The 14828-nt window shown below is 41.0% G+C and overlaps 1 protein-coding gene across 1 annotated transcript; it reads left to right on the forward strand.

The window, feature by feature from the left end:
* Positions 1-642: 642 nt before the first annotated feature.
* On the forward strand, positions 643-1092 carry LOC150087463 (putative CENPB DNA-binding domain-containing protein 1). Its single transcript, XM_090372495.1, has one exon. It carries the CDS (start codon positions 643-645, stop codon positions 1090-1092), a length of 450 nt encoding a protein of 149 aa, XP_090228621.1.
* The last annotated feature ends 13736 nt before the right edge of the window (positions 1093-14828 follow it).

Genomic DNA, 14828 nt, shown 5'->3' on the forward strand with positions numbered 1-14828 from the left:
TAGGGAGGAGCCATTAATTAACCTAACTGCCCTCTTCTGAATGGAATCTAGAAGCCTGAGAGAGGTTTTGAGTGAACTGCCCCAGATTTGGGAACAATATTCCATGGTAGGGCGGATTTGTGATTTGTACAGAGTGAACAGCTGTTTGGAAGAAAAGTAACGCCGAGAGCAAAAGAGAAAACCAAGTTTTTTAGATGCAGAGGAATCAATATTTGTAATGTGCTTGTGCCAAGAGAGATTAGGGGTCAGGGTAATCCCCAAAAGAGATATATCATTTTGCCTAGAAATCGGAGTGTCACCAAAGATAAGCATAGGAGCAGAAGAATCCTTTTTGTGAGATATAAGACAAGACTGAGTTTTAGAAGGATTGAAATCAACTAAGTTGTGTTTGCCCCACTGGAGGATTACCTGGAGATTGGCATTTAAATTCCTATAAATCATTGACAAAACCCCATGTGGTGCCCTGGCAGCTTGTCTGCACTGCCCAGAGAACTTCATATCTGGCTACACAGATTTTTCATTACAGTAATACCCCGACTTACGCAAACTCCGAGTTACGCGGTTCTTGATTTTTTCTTGCTGTGATACGCATTGGACGTGTTTCGCGTGAGCTCTACGTGCACAATTACGATTCTGCTATCAATGAAAGTTAAGATTGTTTGTTATATGTTTTCTAAACCCTTAAAAAAACTGTCATTCAAACGAAGTAAATCTGATTCTCCTGCACCTAGTAAGAAAAGGAAAACGATATCTTTGGAATGTAAACTTAACATTATCAAGGATTTTGATAGCAGAATGAAAATTTGTGAATTGGCAAAGACGTTTGAGCTACCGGAATCCACAGTAAGAACAATCATAAAAGATAAAGCAAGAATTCTCAAAGCGGTGAAAATTGCTCAATCCTTGAACTCAAGCATAATTCGTAAACATCATGATATTATTGCTGAGATGGAAACAATGCTGAAATTATGGTGTGATGATAATCAAGTAAAAGTGAACAATTGTCCAGTCGATCAAAACACTGTGTGCTATCAAGCCAAGTTGATTTTTGAGAGGTTGAAAGAAGAAGCTGGGGAGGCGGGCAAAGATTAAAACTTTGTAGCTAGTAACGGTTGGTTCAACTGATTTAAAACTCGCTGTAACTGGCACAGTATCGCGGAGAATGGAGAGGCGGCAAGTGCTGATAAAGAAGCTGCGTCTTCTTTTCCTGAGACACTGAAGGCTATGATAGAAGAAGGTGACTATAGCAGTGAAACTGTATTTAACATGGATGAGACTGGCCTGTTCTGGAAGAAGATGCCCAAAAGAACTTTTATCACGCGTGAAGAAAAAACTTTCCAGTCTTTAAGGTTTCCAAAGACCGATTGACAGTGATGGTTGGCAGGAATGCAGCTGGTGACTGCAAATTAAAACCTCCCTTAATTTATTGCTCCGAAAACCCAAGAGTTTTAAAAAATATATCTAAAATTAGTTTACCAGTGATTTGGAAGTCAAATCATAAAGCTTGGGTGACAGCTTTCGTTTTTGAGGACTGGTTTGGTCACCACTTCATATCCGAAGTCGAACGTTACTGCAAGTCTAAACAGATTCCATTTAAAGTGATGCTTCTTATTGACAATGCACCCGGTCACCCTCCTGCCACCCTAATTAATTTCGACCCACATGTGAAAGTTGTGTTTTTGCCTCCAAACACAACCAGTTTGCTTCAACCGATGGACCAGGGAGTCTTCAAAACATTCAAGGCTTACTACACGAGGCGTTCGTTTGCACGTCTGAATGAAGTTATGAGACAAAATAGTGAGATATCTGTTAAAGACTTTTGGAAACAATTCAATGTTTTAGATGCCGTAAGAATCATTGAAGAATCTTGGGATGAAATTCACAAAAAAACATTGAATGGTTTCTGGAAGAAACTTTGTCCATTTTTTTTCAAAAACGAGACGAAAACAATGCCAGAAACTGATCATGTCGCTCATGTGATAGAAGTTGTTAATCTTGCCAGGCAATTAGATTTGGAAGTCAATGGTGATGATGTCAACGAGCTGTTGGATTCAAATAGTCAGGAGCTGACAATGAATGAGCTCACTGAAGTATCTGACACTTCAGACCCAGTTCCACCATAAAAGCACATAACAATTGCAAGCTTGACAGAAGGTCTCAGCTTAATTGAAAAGGGCTTAAAAATTTTAGAAAACATAGACTCCAACGAAGAACGTGTTATAGCTACAAAGCAAGGAATAAAAAAATTATTAGCTTGCTACGAAGAAATTCAGCTTGAAAAAAAAGAAGGCGCTGTGTCGTCAGACAAATTTTTAGATTTTATGAAGCCGTCGACATCGAAATAACTTTTTTACGTAACTCATTTATTTTTTTAATACATATTTTGTATTAATATGTATAAAGAACTGCAATTTTATTAAACATTTTTCTTCTAAACTAGTGTTTTTGTTCTAAACTAGTCCTTGGTCCAAATTAAACAAAATTTATATGTATTTATATGCAAAGTTGTACCTCGACTTACGCGAATTCGACTTAAGCAATTTTCGTCGGACCTCCTATCGCGTAACTTCGGGGTATTACTGTAGTCACTACCGTGAGTGTGGTACCACACACTTGGTACATTAGTGTGGGATTACTACTACTCATATGCTGCACCTTGCATTTGTCAATGTTAAACTTCAGTTGCCACTTCTCAGTTAATCTGCCTAATTTTCCTAGATCTTTCTGCAATACCAAAACCTGATTACTCTCATTAACCAACCTTCATATGATATGCAAACTTAGACATCAAGCCTGATATTCCTCCATCATTATTATTAATAAACAGAGAAAACAATTATGAGCCCTGCACTGAACACTGGGGCACTCCCCTGATAACATTATTCCATTAAGAGCAGTGCCCACCCATTGATAACTATGCCTTCTCCCACCAAACTATCCCTTTAACCATAGTTGTAACTTGCCCTTAATGTCAGACTGCTCCAATTTGTACAGTATTCCTTTATATGGCACAGTATCAAAAGCTTTTCTGAAATGTAAGTATATTGTGGGGGGGGTGTGGAAAAGAATGATTGATAATTGTTTATATATTTAGTTATTGTTTTATTGTTCTTATTTCGTTTTGTTCCCTATTATGTGTTTGTCCACTTTATTCTTATTTTCCCCACTTATGCATCTGACTTTACTTCCTAGGAGAATTCCAGATTCGTGGGAACTTCTCAATCGTGTATAATTCCCTTCGGAAAGGCTGAGTGTTCAGGAATAACAAACTCACAAATTAATAAACAACAAAGTTTATTTACATATGTATATACAACAAAATATACAATTGAAATAAAAAAAACATGTAATATGCATACAAGGTTAAGTCAAGGATACCTTGCACATATTATTCTTATATTAACAATCAATATGCTATTTTCATCAGTATACTCTGTGTTCTCACCATTCGGTTACAATACACTGAAGACCAATCATAACTTTCCTAAAGTCTCTATTTGTTATTAGTCTTTCAGTTGGACCAACAATTCTTCACCAATACAACACTATTCAATTATCTATCCTTAAAACATAGTCCAAACTTCGCATATAAACTTTATTATCCTTCTAACACATTATAATCATTTGAACAACAATTTAATCTATTACTTATCTTTCGTTTCTCTTGCATTTTACAATAACCTTTTTTTTAAGTAATTAAACTCTGCTAGTAGATATATAATTTACTTAAGAGATAATTTATCTATCAATTTACTTCTAATGCTATCCTTTTTTTATTAATTAATCACTATACTGTTTCACTAACAGTCCTTCTTAACTTACAGTACTTACTGTTATCTTTTTTCTTTCCTTTGCTTTCCGGGGCGGTTTCAAACTTCCATTTTTGGCTCACTGAGGATCTCCTTCATCTGCTTTCACCTGAATTTGCTACAGATAATTTTTTTAGGAACTCTTGGCTGCATGGGACTGGCGTTCTTTCTCCACCTTATTCGGGCTACCATCCATTCGCTGCTTCCTTCCTTCTCGTCGAGCTACTAATTTTGCATTTTCGCTCCTTTCTCTCGAGCTACTGATTCTGCGGATTTCGCTCCCGTTCTCTCCACCTTATTAAAACCTATCACAAGAAAAACTCATAGGGCATCTCACTCTAACTCCTTCTCCACTCCACTTTATTAAAACTTATCACAAGGAAAAACTCATAGGGCATCTCACACTATCTCCTTCTCCACTCCACTTTATTAAAACTTATCACAAGGAAAACTCATAGAGCATCTCACACTAACTCCTTCTCCACTCCACTTTATTAAAACTTATCACAAGGAAAACTCATAGGGCATCTCACACTAGCTCCTTCTCCACTCCACTTTATTAAAACTTATCACAAGGAAAAACTCATAGGGTGCTACCCTCGTTTTTCCTCTCCACCTATTAAGAACTTTTTTAAGAAGAAAACTTCCGAGGGCGCTACCCTTCTCTTTTCCCACCACGTCCAAACACTCCAATGTTAACTGACACATATTTCCTATCACAACAGAACCCTCAACTGTCCATGTTACTAACTCATTTTACTTATCTCGACGAAAATCTCGACTGCTGTGTCCGCTGACTATTACATTTTCCCTAGCACCTACATAAACTCAACTTAGAATCCCACTAACTCATTTTCTTAAACACCCACATAACTCAACTCGGGGATCTGTCTATCTCATTTTCCCAAGCACCGACAAGAATCTCAACTTCGTCTCCCTCCTAACTCATTTCCATAAACACCCACATAACTCAACTCGGGGATCTGTGTCTAACTCATCTTCGCAAAACACTCCCAAATTCTCAACTCTGTGTCCTCTCTCTCCCCGTTCACTCACTTTTTGTTCATCTCCTTTTCTGTACCGCCTACATATGTCATATCCGCCCTAGCTTTCAGTTTAACCAATCCCACTCATTTCATCAACTTTCTCTCTCTTCTTATTTGCCCATTTTATTTTCTCAATCTGATTCCTTGTTGCTCGATCTAACTTCTTATTTTAAGAAATTTGTAAAATTTCTCAGGCTGTCAGTACCTTTGAAGTCAGCCGCTTATAGTTATACTGTAGCAGACTAATTTCCCACGATCTAAATACTTGCCATCACTGCCAGCCAGACAGACTTAAATCTAATTCCCAGCATTTGTTCTGTTTTTACTGTCCAGGTGTCACCGATTAAAGAAATGTCCCGATAGCACATGGTCCCCCGCTCTATCGTTTACCAGAGTTGACACCTTCTACTAATAGCCGTTGCTACTGGTTTCCATTGTTCTGGTTTACTTGTGTGAGCTGGGAGTCGAGTTTACCCAGGTCGCTAATAGCTTTTCACTTACCGCTCCCCTTGTATAGACGTTGTCTAATTTAATCCCTTGGCTTGTAAGGTTCGTCCCCCATATTGCCATATTATAAGTTTTACTTTAAATAAATCTCCCTTTTCTATAAAATATTATATTTGTAAGATTTTACATCTTACAAATATAATATTTGTAAGATGTAAAATGCTCTGTAGCCAGGTGGGCAGGAGCAGTAGTGCATAGCACACGCTTCTTGATTTGACTGGGGTTCGAGCCTGTGCCCACCAAATACAGAGGATGCGGAAAGGTCAGGAAATGACCACTGCATATCCCCGGAGCAATATGGCCTTAGTTGCTAATGCTCCTAAAAACCAAATAATAACAATAACTCCACACCATGACAGCTATCCCCATAAAAAAAGGTAAACTGCAGCCATTATCAACCCACTGCAGGATGGAAGCCTCCACAACGATTCATGCTGAGGGAAATAGACTATAATCTGCCACGCTGGTCCAGTGTGGGTTGGCAGATCGACTGTATTTAGCAGTCAGGGGCCTTAACCCCAGTCTACTCAAAGAGCGTGTGTTACTGCACTCCCGCTTCTGACCACTCGTCTATGGAGGCCGTTATTGGGGTGGAATTGCACAATCTGACTCAGTAATGCTTGCTGGGAAGCAGGCCTCTGCCGTAGGCTCCCCAGCAGAGAATCACTCGCTAACCCTTAGATGGTAGGATATCAACCACTCCGGGGACCCACCACTTGGTGGACTTGCTGACCCTTTCCAGGGTGGGATTGACTTATTGTCCATTACTACTATCTGTATTCTTTTACTACTCTCATCACTTAGTTTTCTAGGGAATGCCTTCTCCCATTCCCAAATTACTGTCCTCTTATCCCCCCCCCTCCACTCAAACATCCCAAACTTCTTCCACTATCACCAGCTCCTTTCACTTACTATTTGGGGGTTCCCAGCTACCATGGGGATGCCAGTAGCAGAACGTATTCTGTTGTTGACTGGAAGTAATGGCTTGGGCTCTGCCCAGTACTGAGGACTCAGCGGAGAATGGGGGGAAACCCTGGAGCCCACAACAATGATACTAGGCATGTGAATCTGATGCTTTAATCATATGCACAACTACTAATACTAATCTTACAGTTTTCCATCTGTTTTTTGCAATTGGGTATTCTTATTCAGTACTCACTGCAGTTTTGGTAAATAGCGCTCTTCCTTCTAATTTTTCTACTGACACTTGTTTTCCCTGAGTTTCACTTCTTTTCCACTATCTTCCTCTTGTATGTTAATGATCTTTCACTGAATTTTCAAATCCTATCCATGGTTTTGTTTATGGTAACACACTACGTTCCACCTTCTAGTTTCAGAAATCCTGCCTTGAACAAACACCTGAAACTTCTTGAATATCCCCCTTATAGTTCTTTAAATGCTGATCAAATATATGATATCAAAAGAATAATTTTGATATCATATATTTGAATCTTAGAAAGGCTTTTTATACTGTTGCATATGGAAGACTGCTGCACAAATTGTGGACACTGCTCTTCGTGGACTAATGCTATCAGTGGAGTCCCCCAGGGTTCAGTGTTGGGTCCATTGTTGTTTCCGTATTTATTAATGATAATGATGATGGTTTATCAGCTTAAGGTCCAAGTTTGCAGACGATACAAAGGTTGGCAGGGTTTGTTAATGACACTAATGACAATACGCTGTTGCAACAGGATCAGGAAAAGTTGAGCAGATGAGCTGAGAAGTGGCAACTGAAGTTTAACATTGACACGTTAAGTATGGCACATGGGAAGCAGCAACCCCAGAACAATGTATCAACTCTGTGGTGCTACACTGACATAGTGTGCATAGTATTAGGGTCAGGCACCACCTGTGGTTTCCCACATCTGCGCCATATGTTCGCTGTGAAGGAATACAGTACTACTGTAAATGCCAGAAAAGTGTTGTGCGTTGTATATGACATATTGCATTAGGTTCTGTTGTGTGTCCTGGCATTTGGCCGCAGGGCCCCTGGTGGGACTCCACATTGCCCGCACACACCACTAGGAGGTAGCCAGTCTGCCCATTATTCTCTGGCTTGTCTCCGCCAGGGTCGCCAGAGCTTCCTGGACGGAGACAAAAAAAAAAAAAAAAAAAAGGTAGAGTCAGGGAAGTACAGAGTGTACGCAAGAAAGGAGGGTATAGCTAGAAATATGGAGGATGTAGGTGAAGGTATCCTCCAGGTTATCAATGGAGCAATAAGTGCCATCAGTTGAAAGGGGAACCCGGGAAGGATGATAAATAAGACAGCAAGAGAGCCGTGTGCAAGTTGCCACTGAGGAATGAGGTGGTCCATACGCCAGTTGATCCTATCCAGGTTAAGATCGGTTGGCCAGTTAGGTTAGGATCAGATGTTTGGGTTGTTCCTATTTTGTGTTGGCAATAGGGTGCTCCATCTTGTGAAGAGGGCTTGTGCAAACTTGGTAAACTCATAGTAGTAGTTTTCTTCTGTGATGAATAAGTGTTCATTTCCTTGAGGGTTATCTTGTATACGAGTAAACAGGATGCATGCTGCGTAGGTCCTCATAGTGTTGACAGGTATATACTAGATGGTTCCGGTCTTCTATTTCACCACATGCACAGTAAGGGTTGTCAATGATTCCCATTGATGTTAATTTATGGTTTATTGATCCGTGTCCAGAAAGAGGTAGGTGTTATAAAGACCAGAAGAAAACCAATTTGGAGATTTAGGAAATACGGCATTCACATAAGGTATAAATTTCTTGGTGATTGGGCCCTTGTCGGTAGCAGTCCATCTGTCCTGCCAGGTCTGAAATAGTAGGATGGCAATTTTTTTCTTTTCCTGCCTGATTTCATTCAGGTTAATGATGGAGTGTCCAAGGATAGTTTCTGGTATACCCCTGGATAAACAGTAGTGGAGGCCCCTTCGAATAACCTCCAGATCAAGCGGAAGGACGCCCGCAAGAACTTGAAGGGCTGGGTTGCTAACTGTGCAGCATGCCCTTGTAATAGTAAGAAGGATGGTGCGCTGGATGGTTCCCAGTTTACATTTGTTGTTGTAAAGAGTTGCCCTGCGAAACCAGACCCCTGATCCATACATTATGAAGGGAAGGAAGATTGATTTGTACAGAATCTTAAAGGTGCGTCGGATCAATCCCCAATCACGACGACTCACCCGTGCAATGAGAGCAGTGTAGTTTCTCACTTTCGCGTGGAGGTGTGCAAGATGCGGAGAGAAAGTGAGCTTAGGGTCAAGTACTATTCCCAGTAGTTTTAACATAGAAACTAGCTTGACGGTTTGGCCTTGAAGTTTGATAGTGGGGTTTCTAGTAGGCTGCAGTGATCCCTTCAAAGTATGGCTTCAGGAGAATGGATTGTGTCTTTTGGGGTGAGAGTCTTAGTTTGTGTAGGGCTGCCCAGTTCTGAAGGATTTGAAGTGCCTGGTTTCCTCTGGCTTCCAGAGAAGTTCTGCTGTCAGCCTCAATCGAGATGGTCACATCATCAGCAAAGGCTTGTATAGCTACAGGACCTAGGTCCAGTCCAAGGAGCTCATCCAGGACAATGTTCCACAAAAAAGACCAATGACTGAACCCTGGGGGCAACCTCTGTAGATTGACTTGGTAATTCTTCGGTACGTTGAGGAGATTGTAATTTTCCTATTTGATAAGTAGTTTTCGATGCATTTGTATAAATTTAATGGAATATTTGCTTGCCTAAGTCTGCGAAGGATACTTGCCCACCAGAGCCTGTCGAATGCTCCTGCGAAATCTATTGCTATTAGTAGGTAGTATTTGGAGGTAGAAGTTGAGACTGCAGAGATGATCCTTTGCAGTGCATCTTTTGTGCAACGCCCCGGTCGAAATCCAAACTGGAAGTTGGACTGGAGCCCAGCTTTGGTGTAATGGTCTTGGAGCTGTACTAGAAGTAGTCGTTCAAACAGTTTACTGACCATGGATAAAAGGGCAATGGGTCGATGTGACTCTGGTTGTTGGAGTGGTTTAGACAGATTTTTTATGATCAGTTTTGCATTGGCGTTTTTCCATTCTTCTGGGAAAGATCCATGGGACAAGCACTTATTGAAGAGGTTGAGTAGAAACTGGATGTTTTTTTAAGGACTTCGGGTTGAATGAGGTCTGTTCCGGGACATTTCCTCTCTTTCATTTTGGTAAGAGCCTGCTGCAGTTCATCGGTGGTAAATTGGTCTTCTACAGCATTGTTGAAGTAGATGTTGTTTGCCTGGCATATTTCTTGCTGTTGTACTGTCAGAGGATCAGTATCTGTACCAAAAAGTGTGTCCAGAATATTGGCCATAGACTGCTCCCACGATGTAGTCATAGTGCCCTTTGGTGTGAGAGTGGATTGGATAACTTCACCCCTTGGGAGCTTGTTGGTGGTGATGTGGTACACCCCCCCTCCCCAGGATTCAGTATTGCCAGTCGTTTTCACGAGTCGTTCCCAAGATGATCTTTTACGCTGCCTTATAAGGGAGGTGTAGTCGTTTCTGACTCTTCGATATTCTTCACGGAGGGTGTTGACCTCATTTGGGGCCCAAGAGGTACAGCTCTCTGAAAGGCTTTTCTTTTGGAGTGTACAATTCGGCGAAGGTGCTCCAGCTCTGGGGACCACCATGGAACGGCATTAGGCATTGGTCTTTTCTTTCTAATTGATTGATTGCAGGCCTGGATGATGATTTCTGTTGTGAGCTTTTGATGTTAGTTGGGGTCCCAGTGCTGGAAGATCAGAAGAGTTGTGGTTCTGGATCATGGTCTGCAGCTTGGAGCAAAAGATTTCCCAATTGGCTTTGTTAATGGCATAGCGACTAATATTGTAGTGAGGTGGTGGAGTTGGATCAATGGATCTTGTGAGTTGAAATGTAATAGCTCTGTGATCTGACGTGGTCCAGGCCTCATTGACCTGTCACACAGAAATTTTGCTGGAAATGGATCGTGTAGCTATGGAGATATCTATTGTGGATTCCCACAGAGTGCTGGAATAGGTAGACAGGTTATTGGGCTTGTTCAGAACCAGGAAGGGAGAAGTGGCCAGGAAATCTTCAAGAAGCTGCCCATTGTGGCACCCAGAGCGATCAGTGGTCAGGCTGTACCAGGTAGGAGAGCGGCAATTTACATCTGCCCCAAGGATAATCTTGCTGTTGGGAAGTGTAGCAAGGACTGTACGTAGATAATTTATTGCTGGAGTGATATCTTGGCCAGGCCTGCAGTAGAGGGAGATGAGGTAGAAGGCTCCCAACGGGCAAATTACATGGGCACACACTGCCCATGCAGTGCATAGGGAGCAAATCCTTGTAACCATGATGTTAGGGTTACGGACAGCTATGGCAGCCCAGGGCGTGTCTTCATCTGTATGTATGATTTTGAAAGTCAGAGGGTATCCCCTGACTAGCTTTGAATGGGTATATGGCTCCTGTAGAATTAATATGTCATCATTTTCCTCTTCAGCCCTGATTCTAATCTGGGCACTTACTGCACGGGCTCGCTGGGCATTTAGTTGGATAAACTTTATGATATTGCTGTTGAATGATTTAGGGCTTGCTGCCATAATCGGTCTTTATTTGTTGGTTCCTCTTAGCTTTTAGATAAACAGGGCACTTACTGTCCCTGAGAGAATGTGATGTATCGTGCTTTGCAGTTTGCACAAACTGCATCTGTGGATCCGTTTGGGCAAGAATTATAGTCATGCCCTTTTTGGGCACAGTGCCCACAGGTAGACACGGTTTGCATGCATGTGTGGGTGGTGTGCCCAAAATGGCAGCATTGGAAGCACTTTGGAACAGGCACGTGCTCCTTGAAGCGGTGACTGCTCCAACCCATAAAGACTCTGTCCTGTAGTTTGAGGATGTTCCATGCCTGTGGAGAAAGCTCCACCACCCAATTGTATAGCTGGGGAGACTTGGAGCTAGTGTGATATTTTGGTTTGATGTGTTCCTTGGCATTACTGATGTCAGTTAATTCTTGGAAGTTTCTGTTGAAGAGTTCATCTGTAATGTTCTTTGGAGTGATATCCTTGCCCACATCAAATATACGTATGGATGGGCCTCTCTTTTTAGGGATTTCTGCTGTAAGACCTAGGGTATTGATTGTTGGATTGGTAATGATAGAGTGAACCTCTTGTTTAGTTGCTGTTTCAATGATTACTCCAACATTTGTTTTTCGGATGGACTTGATTCTTGTGGTTTTAAAGTCCTTGGCCAATTTCTGGACAACGGTAGTTTTTACTGCTTCGCTACTGTCTATAGTCAGATGTGGCGTGCTGAGTAGTGTTTTCTTCTTTGTTGATGGTAGTTTCATGCTTGCGGTTGTATCTGGAGTTGTCCTCAGCGCTTGGTCTTAGGATAGGGGGTGCTGTGGCATTTCTTTCCCACTTCCTTCAAGGTAAGCTTCTAGCTTAGCCTTCGTTCTCTCATGTTCTACATGAAGATTTACCAGAACATGCTCCATTCGTGACCATACTTCTATGATTTCTCCTCTGACAATGGTAGTATTACACTGACAGTGGTAGAGAATGAAAAGGACCTGGCGGTAATTATGCACGCAGATTTGAAGTTTTATGAGCAGTGCAGATGATTTGCAAGAGCAGCTCGTGGTGTTTTGTCAGTGACATACAGGAAATTTTCTAGCAGGTATAAGGAGGTGATTATCTTCCACTTATATAAGGCGATGGCCAGGCCACACCTTTAATACTGTATACAGGTCTGGAGGCCTCAATTTAAGAAGGATGTAGAGCTGCTGGAATGAGTACAGAGAAGGGAAACAAGATTAGTGAATGGAACAAAGGGTTGCTCTTATGAAGAAAGGCTTAAGTTTTGCAAATTACAGTGCCTGGAGACTAGGCACCTGTTTAGTGATCTGATCGAGGTGTATAAATCGGCATTGAGCATGCTCAGTGCTGATGAGATTCTTCTTATTGCTCAGAATAATTGCCAGAGAGGGCATAAATTCAAATTGAGGAAAGACAGTTGTAGGATAGATGTGCATAAGTTTGCCTTTAGCCAGTGAGTGGTTGATTGCTGGAACAAACTTCCATCTGTCGTAGAATTCGATAGCTTAAATAGATTCAAGGCAGAACTAGACAAACATTTGTATCAAGTGGATGGGTGAAATAAGGAGGTTTTTTTTTGTTTTTTTTTGGCTGATGCTATATAAGCTAGCTTGTTTGCATTATGTGTCTTTACTAATGCTAAATTTGAAATTTCTACAGTCAGTGGCCAGCTGCTTAAAAGAAAAATAATAAAGAGAGCAAAAAAGGAAATCATTTCTTTTTTTTTTTTTTTTCAATGCAGAAGCAGTATTTGTGATGCTATTATGCCAGGAGATTAGAAGTCAAGTAATTCCTGATAAATATAATCTTTTCCAGAAATATTACTGTCGAAGTGAGAATGGAAGCAGTAGACTTTTTTCCTTTTTTGAGGAGAAATGAGACAGGAGTGAGTTTTAAGATGATTGAATTTACCTAAGTTTTCTTTGTTCCATTAGAGAATTATCTCTCATAATTATGGCTAAGAGTTTGTTTACTTCCTTTGCTGCCTCCTTTAATATAACTGGATATATATTATCCACCCCAGTTGCCTTTCTTATGTTTAATTTCTCCTCCACTTTGCTCTCAGTTATTACAAAATCATCTAGCTCATTGCTAGAGTTTAATTCACATCTGGCATCCCGTCCCAGAATAACTCCTCATGTGTGAATGTAGTTGCAAAATACTCATTTAGTTTGTTATCTACCTGAGCAGGATCATCAACAGTTGAACCATCGATATCAAGTGGACCAATCGGATTCATCCTCTTCCTTCTAGAGTTTACATAAGTAAAGAACTCTTTGCTGTTTTTCTTTGCATCCTTTGCCAAAAATTTCTTGTAATCTTCCTTTGCCTGCCTAGCCTCCTTTGTGACTTGGTTCCAGACCAGCTTATATATATCATAGGCTTCCATGTCACTTGTTAATTAACAGGAGAGATTGCTTCTACAGGGATGGGATACACTTAAATAGAAAGGGTACAAGAATATTTGCTGATGCTATCGAGGCAGTGTTAGGTGGGTCGGAAAACTGCTAGCTTGGGGGGAGACAAAGACCAATAGATTGACAGTAGCCACTGGCAGAGGTGAAAGAGATTCTTGCACTGCTTCTATTAGAATGAGCAGAAGCCTGAAAAACAAGATGCATGGTATTTCAGAGACTGCTGGGAGCCATTGCGGTACAAGTAAACACGTGGGTTGTGTTAGGGTAGCTAAGAATAGAAACAGGTGCAGGTACACTTGCGTGTACACCAATGCTAGGAGTTTAGTAAATAAATTTGATGAATTTGAGGTATTGCTCAAAACATCGAAGGCAGATATTGTTGGGATATCAGAGACGTGGTGTCACACAGATATAAGGGATGCGGAACTGCAATTTGGGGAGTACAACGTCTACAGAAAGGATAGACAGGATAGGAAGGGGGGAGGTGTTATGCTATTAGTTAAGAAACACATAAAAACCAAGGAAGTGAAGCCAGTCGACATCGCTGGACAGTGCAGTGTGGAGTCAGTTTGGTGTGACATAAACATTGGGAGATCAAAATTGAGAGTAGGAGTGTGCTATAGGCCTAATGACTCTAATGAGTATAATAAGATACTGTACAGGGAAATAGTGGGCCAGTAAATCAGTCTTATAATGGGAGATTTTAATTTCCCAGATATTGACTGGAATTTGGCGGCTGGTCACTCCCACACACACTAGCAAGGCTTTTGTGGATTTATTGGATGATTGTTTTCTACCTCAGCATGTTCAGGAGGCAACTAGAGGGAAGAATACTCTTGATTTGATTATCAGCAGTGATTCATCATGCATTAAGAATCTGCAGATAAATGAACCACTAGGTGGCAGTGATCACAGTGTGCTGAAGTGGGATTTACTCAAAGAGGTAACTACCATTAGGGGTAAAGGGAAGGGTTATTGCTTCCGTAAAGGCGACTACGATGGACTGAGACAGTATTTAAATTCTATACAGTGGGACCAACTGATGATGTTACCAACAGCAAATTCAAAATGGGAAGCATTCAAAGAACTTATCTTGGAAGCTACTAGGCTTTACATACCAACTAAGAAATATTGTTCAAGGTTTAGGCCAAAATGGATGTCAGATGAACTAATGAGGCATATGGCAGAGAAGAAAAATGCATGGGATATATACAAATTAACACGACACAGAAGCCTATGATAGATACAAGTTGATACTCTTGATTTGATTATCCTATTTCAAAGGAGGTTAGGCAGGTGAAGGCAGATTACGAGAAATCCTTGGCAAGGGATGCAAAGAAAAACAGCAAAGAGTTCTTTACTTATGTAAACTCTAGAAGGAAGGGGATGAATCAGATTGGTCCACTTGATATTGATGGGTCAAGTGTTGATGATCCTGCTCAGGTAGCTAACAAACTAAATGAATATTTTGCATCGACATTCACACATGAGGAGTTATTCAGCGAGGGGAA

This window comes from Mastigoproctus giganteus, chromosome 4, assembly GCF_048544385.1.
Source record: "Mastigoproctus giganteus isolate SK-2022 chromosome 4, ASM4854438v1, whole genome shotgun sequence".
In the NCBI taxonomy this organism is placed as follows: Eukaryota; Metazoa; Arthropoda; class Arachnida; order Uropygi; family Thelyphonidae; genus Mastigoproctus; species Mastigoproctus giganteus.